The sequence below is a fragment of the Primulina tabacum genome, chromosome 13 (assembly GCF_025594145.1).
Source record: "Primulina tabacum isolate GXHZ01 chromosome 13, ASM2559414v2, whole genome shotgun sequence".
NCBI lineage: Eukaryota > Viridiplantae > Streptophyta > Magnoliopsida > Lamiales > Gesneriaceae > Primulina > Primulina tabacum.
The window spans coordinates 4,486,532-4,492,564 of NC_134562.1; the positions used below are offsets into that span (position 1 = coordinate 4,486,532).

Sequence of the window (6,033 nt, forward strand, 5' to 3'; positions counted from 1 at the left end):
CCCAATCTGGTCTCGGAATGGCCCGTCTATAATGACATCAGTTCAAAATCAATAATCTCAGATTAACAGAATCAAAATCTCTGGCATTACTGAACTGCTCAATTGACGTAACAGTTAGACTGATTTAGTTTGTGCGATCAGTTGGGTCTTCAGTTTGCGATGTAAACAGCTCGTAACTGATCCTAGTTTCTGCACACTAAGGTATATTATTAGTAACACAAAATAACAAGTTTTGTTAACATCAAAATCAAGATTGCGAATTGAAAAGTTCCAACAAAACTCAAACTCGAGCTCAATTGTATGTTTTTATGGGCTCGAAATCGAGTCGAGCTCGAACTTTTATCAAGCTTAGTAATTTCAAGATAAATCGAATTCGAGCTAATGATAACAATTCGAATCGAAATCGAGCCTCTATCAATCTTAAACGAACCAAATTTGAACATGATATTGTTTGGTTTATTTTGGATCATTTACATCTTTACTTGTACACCATAAAGTTACGGGTGTCGGTGATTTACCCTGACCACATAAGATAATAGACCAATTTGGACAACGTACTAGTTAAAGCGACGCCTGCTTTTCCATGCAGAGGCAGATCCGGTATTCAAATTCAGGCCCACACACCCGCCCGTCTCCCCAGCAGCCAATAAGATCGCGTCCTTGCTTCACCCACGCGTGATTATAACCCCACGGCGATTCAAACACACGGCTCCCGTGGGGCCCACCCCACTCCCTAACGAATACTTGAGCTCCTATCAACGGTCCAGATCGATATTCGATTCTTTGAGCACCCAAATCAACGGTCCGGATGGATCCATTATTCAAATCCGGCCCTTTCTTCCGCGCCTCAAAACCATAATTAAACCTCAATATAATTGTGTAATCCAAACCCTATCGAATTCAATTCAATTACTCGCCCTGATAAGAATTCGAATTCGTTTCTGTCTCGGAATCGTGGGTTTTCGGTTGCATTTTCGTTTTCGTTTCCTCGCCGTTGTGTTGTGGTCGGGTTCCTGGTAATCATGGCGAGTGCTGCCGGAGGAAGGAGGTCGGTGACGTCGGCGACGACTTCGTCTCTGGCAAAGCGTCACGCTTCATTGTATGCGGGGGATAATCATGGGAAGGTTGCGTCCGGGGCGGCGGGGAAGAAGCGCCCGGCGCTCGTTAATATCACTAACCAGAGTTATGGCTTCGGGTCCATCTACCCTAGCCGGGGTTGCCCACCGGAATCACCCAAAATTGTACGTGGTGTGTTATTTTTGATACAATCAGTCTTTTGTTGTAAATAGTTGTTATGCATGTGAAGTGTGATTGTATTTTCTTGTCATTTCAAAATCATACGTCCAATGGGTGGTTTTGGATTTTCGATTTTGAATCTCTGCAGCTACGAAGTATGTATTATTGGGATTTTCCTTTTCAGTTTTCTTTACAGAAAAATGTAAAAATCACGTGTAAAAGGGCACCAATTAAGGCATTAACCTGCATGCTTGCATGGTAAGCTTCTTTTGGGTTTCTGGAATATCGCCTTTTGATGTCGATTGGATGTTTAAAATTTGAGGGTTTGGAGGGAAAGCCGAATGATAGCGATTTCTTGAAGAAAAAGATATTTTCTTAATAAATTGGAGATTTATCTGAATTAAGTCAGGTTTTCGTCAATTTCTCTCTCTGGGAAAATGATTGGTTGTGAAAATTGCATTTTATCAAGTTTGGGACAAGCAAGCTGCTATGAAGAAAGAAGTTTTCTGGGCTACAGATTTGATAAAAATGATGAATTTTGAAGGTACCATGTACTGCAAAACTTGTAAGCATCAAGAAAAAAGGCTCTTTGTCTTCGACAAACGTCAACATCTCTGGGGCTGCTCCACCTCCATCCTCCTTAGTAAAACAGAATGATGATCCTTTGGAAAAAGTTATTTCTTTTCCAAAAAGTGATGTGCTGCTCTACAAGACGAATTTGGTGTTCGTTCCACAAACCATGAACATTTGCCCTGACCAGTCTGATGGATTCTCTGTTTCCATGGATGAAACAATGTCAACTTGCGATTCTTTGAACAGTCCAGATATTGAATACAGGGATAATAATGAAATAGAAGCTATTTATTCAATCGAGCGGAAGGCCTCAAACATGCTTTTCATTTCAGAGCACGTGGACATAGCAGGTTTTGTACTTTGATCTGTGTGCCAATGCTTCTACTTTTCTGCTTCATTTGCCTTGTTTGATGTAGACAACTTTTAATATATAATTTACAAACCTGCCTATTCCTATTGAATTTTTTTGGGAGAATTCCTATAGATTTGTATGTATCTAATTTGTCTTTTGGATGCCCACAGAGAATGAATGCAAACGAGACGTACTTGCAGCTATAGAATCAAATGATAGGATTGTTGATGTCTATGGGAATCTGGATGATCCTCAATTATGTGCAACCATTGCATGTGATATTTACAAGCACTTGAAAGCATCCGAGGTACACAAATTTAAATGTCACGTAGAAAGTTTGTGCAGCTGAAGCTGTGATTTTGTTGACCTTTACGTTGCTTATATTTGCATATATTAGGCAAAGAAAAGGCCAGCTACCAACTTCATGGAAAGGGTCCAAAAGGACATCAATAGCAGTATGAGAGCGATTCTTGTTGATTGGCTTGTTGAGGTCTCATTAATATTTGCATTGTAGAAGTTGTTTAAGAATCTTTTAGATATTCTATTCTGTTTTGTGGTTGAGAATATTTTGCCTAACGAGAAATTTATTACAGGTTGCGGAGGAATACAGGCTTGTTCCTGACACATTATATTTGACTGTTAACTACATAGATCGTTATCTTTCGGGAAATGTTATGGACAGGCAACGGTTGCAGTTGCTTGGTGTGGCTTGCATGATGATTGCTTCGTAAGCTACAGCATCTCCAATCTTTCCTGTATCTGTTCTTCTTCGCATTATTGCCTTTATGACATTGGAAATATGAACTTGTACATTGCAGTAAATATGAAGAGATTTGTGCCCCTCAGGTTGAAGAGTTTTGTTACATAACTGATAACACATACTTCAAGGAAGATGTATATTTGTTCCCTTTCCATTTCTTCTTTTGAGAACCTTTCTATGAGTAATTTCATAATTTAAGCGCTTTAAAATCAGGTTTTGCAAATGGAATCCGCTGTATTGAATTACCTGAAATTTGAGATGACAGCACCTACAACTAAATGTTTCTTAAGGTGATCCTTTGGTTTACAAATTAAAGAGTTCTATTAGATTAATATGTTTGGTGATAATTCTTTTTATTTTGTAATTTATTATAGGAGATTTGTTCGTGTTGCACAAGGCATTGACGAGGTATCAATCCTATGAATAATACTTGTTTTAAATATGGAACTGCCTCTTTCATAGTCTAGAATTTTGAGGAATATATCCCACTGCATCCGTTCTTATTGAATGCTTAATGCCCTTGACAACTATCTTTCTGTCAAATCCATTCAATTGAAACTGATCTCATCATTTGCGCAAATGCATATGCATCAATACTATAATTACAGGAGCAATAGATTAATATGATTCTTCAAAATGCTGTCATCCCAGGCTCCATTGCTGCAGCTGGAGTGCTTAGCAAACTACATTGCAGAATTATCTCTTATAGAGTATAATATGCTTTGTTTTGCTCCGTCATTGATAGCAGCTTCATCAATCTTCTTGGCAAAGTTTATTCTTGTCCCCTCCAAGAAGCCTTGGGTACGTAATATGTCGTTGAATAGAGTTCCATAGCACAATCTGACCTCGTTTCATGTTAATGCAGAATCCAACCCTTCAACATTATACTCTTTACCAGGTCTGTGAATTACATGACTGTGTTTGGGCATTACATGGCCTTTGCTGCAATACCCAAAATTCTAATCTGCCGGCCATCAGAGAAAAATATAGCCAGCATAAGGTAAGCTAAGTTTCTAACATTACAACTGTTGCATCTCTTATCAAATTTTAGTAATGACCGGAAGCCGGAAGGGAATATACACATGTTTTAGATTGTGGTGCATCCTCCATGGTTGCTAATCTCAAACCAAGAGTGCAAACTACTTTACTTTGTGTCAACTAATATTTACACTTGCAACATTTGGTCTTTTTTCGTTTTGTTTTTTGTTTGTTTGTAGATGCACTATAAGGTTGTCCGATCCTAACAATATGTTTTCCTTCATGAATCAGTACAAATTTGTAGCGAAGAAGTACTGCCCTCCATCCATACCAGCAGAATTCTTCGGTGACTTAAGCAGCTAACCTGAGAATCGTGCCTACTTTGCAATGCTCTAGTTGGATGGAAGTTGCACTAACTTCATCTGCTGCTGCTTGTTGCTCAATGAAAAATTGAGTATATTTCCTCTTGATTCAATATTTCTATAGATAAGCTGTTGCATGCCGAAAACTAGGCATGTAAGGGAAGAGGGAATGCAGGTGGATAGGATTTTTGTATGCTTCAGTTGACATTGATAAGCTCGCGTTACAAACCTTGTAACATTCTGTTCACTCAATTTTAGATCTTATTCTAGTTTTATGTACAGATTCGCATCATTCTAATAATTCATTTCTCAAGAAAGTCGTGTTCTATGATGTTATGCTTACTTCTGGGATCAGGATTTTTTTTCCCCAAAAAATGACATTAAGAATTTATAGAAATATGAAAATATAAAAATAACAAATATATTCAAACGATGTGCCTATATCAACAGTAGGTAAATGTGGCCAATATGCGTAGGGCAGTGCTGGTGGACTATCTGTGGAGGTCAGTTGCAACTTGCAAGACTTTCCTCATGTCATGTGCTTCATTTAAGAGCTTCAACACCCCCCACACTACGTGTCCTTTAGCATTTTTTGAAATTCAAATTTCATAACAAGTTGAATTATAATATAATCTTGAATTCGTTATTTCGATTTCAGTAATTTATTGGGTTAATCTGTATTTTCTTCAGAAGGATATGCTATTTGATTTTGAGAAAACAAATGAAGATGATCTGTATTGAAATATTTAAATTAAATTATCGAGAAACGTTCATCCGCTGTCTGGATTCAATTCTTAAATTCTTGTTAATACTTGTTTTAATTTTATGAAAAGGATCACCCCATTAGGGATGACAACTTTTTCCACCGGTTTGAGACCCCGTATGGAAAACTCGAAACAGGGACGGAGATCTTCGATTTTTTCGGGTTTGGGATAAATCTCCAAAGTAGTTCAGGACGGATATAAGATTACTATCCTCATTCCAAACACGTTCCGAAATAATATTGATAATAAAATAATAATATTATTAGAATTAATACTAATATTATAATATTATTTGTTAAAATAATAATAATAATATTTTCACTAATAATAAAAGATAATAATAAGTTTTGGTTTGAGAAAATCCTTAACCCACCCTCGTCTTGTCCCATAATATTTTTGTAACAGAGATAAGACCCATGTACAAAAATATAGATGGATCAAAAGTTAAATAAAAAATCCACATTCTTGTATTGGATAACACTATATAATGACCAATTTGGAAAGCTTTCTTGCTTTTTTATTCACAAAGCATTGAAAATTGAAATATAACAAATGAAAAGACAGTTTGGGAAATTAGCAAATGTCACAAAGGAATAATCTAACTCAAGATAAGAAAGAATTTTTCATTCTTCTTACAAAGAGAATATATGGCAAAAACTTATGTGAGACGGTCTCACGGGTCGTATTTTGTGAGACGGATATCTTATTTGGGTCATCCATGAAAAAATATTACTTTTTATGATAAGAGTATTACTTTTTATTGTTAATATCGGTAGGGTTGACCCGTTTCACAGATAAAGATTCGTGAGAGCGTCTCACAATAGACCTACTCAGAATATATACTTCTAATATTTTTGCTTGCTTTAATCAATTTCATAATATAACGACACATAAAGTTTGTGACTTTATTGTCTTACTTATCAACTTGATGAATGTTTCATCAAAATCAACGTCTTACTTACATGATAATGAACCGAATATATTAAGCACTAAATTGAGCAAAATGGA

The 6,033-nt window shown here is 36.6% G+C and overlaps 1 protein-coding gene across 1 annotated transcript; it reads left to right on the forward strand.

Annotated features, from left to right (window-relative positions):
• The first annotated feature begins 785 nt into the window (after positions 1-785).
• LOC142523336 (cyclin-A1-4-like) lies at positions 786-4,620 on the forward strand. Its single transcript, XM_075627096.1, has 11 exons — positions 786-1,241; positions 1,781-2,159; positions 2,332-2,468; positions 2,559-2,651; positions 2,755-2,888; positions 2,980-3,055; positions 3,135-3,211; positions 3,296-3,329; positions 3,573-3,722; positions 3,787-3,921; positions 4,191-4,620. The coding sequence occupies exons 1-11, from the start codon at positions 1,023-1,025 to the stop codon at positions 4,260-4,262; spliced, it is 1,506 nt and encodes a 501-aa protein (XP_075483211.1). The 5' UTR covers positions 786-1,022; the 3' UTR covers positions 4,263-4,620.
• Positions 4,621-6,033: the final 1,413 nt, after the last annotated feature.

Bases quoted from the DNA above. Each gene is read 5' to 3' on its own strand.
- LOC142523336 (XM_075627096.1), top strand. From the start codon at position 1,023: ATGGCGAGTGCTGCCGGAGGAAGGAGGTCGGTGACGTCGGCGACGACT. The intron at 2,160-2,331 runs GTTTTGTACTTT...GGATGCCCACAG, and splicing joins AGAGCACGTGGACATAGCAG to AGAATGAATGCAAACGAGAC. The intron at 3,212-3,295 runs GTGATCCTTTGG...AATTTATTATAG, and splicing joins ACAACTAAATGTTTCTTAAG to GAGATTTGTTCGTGTTGCAC.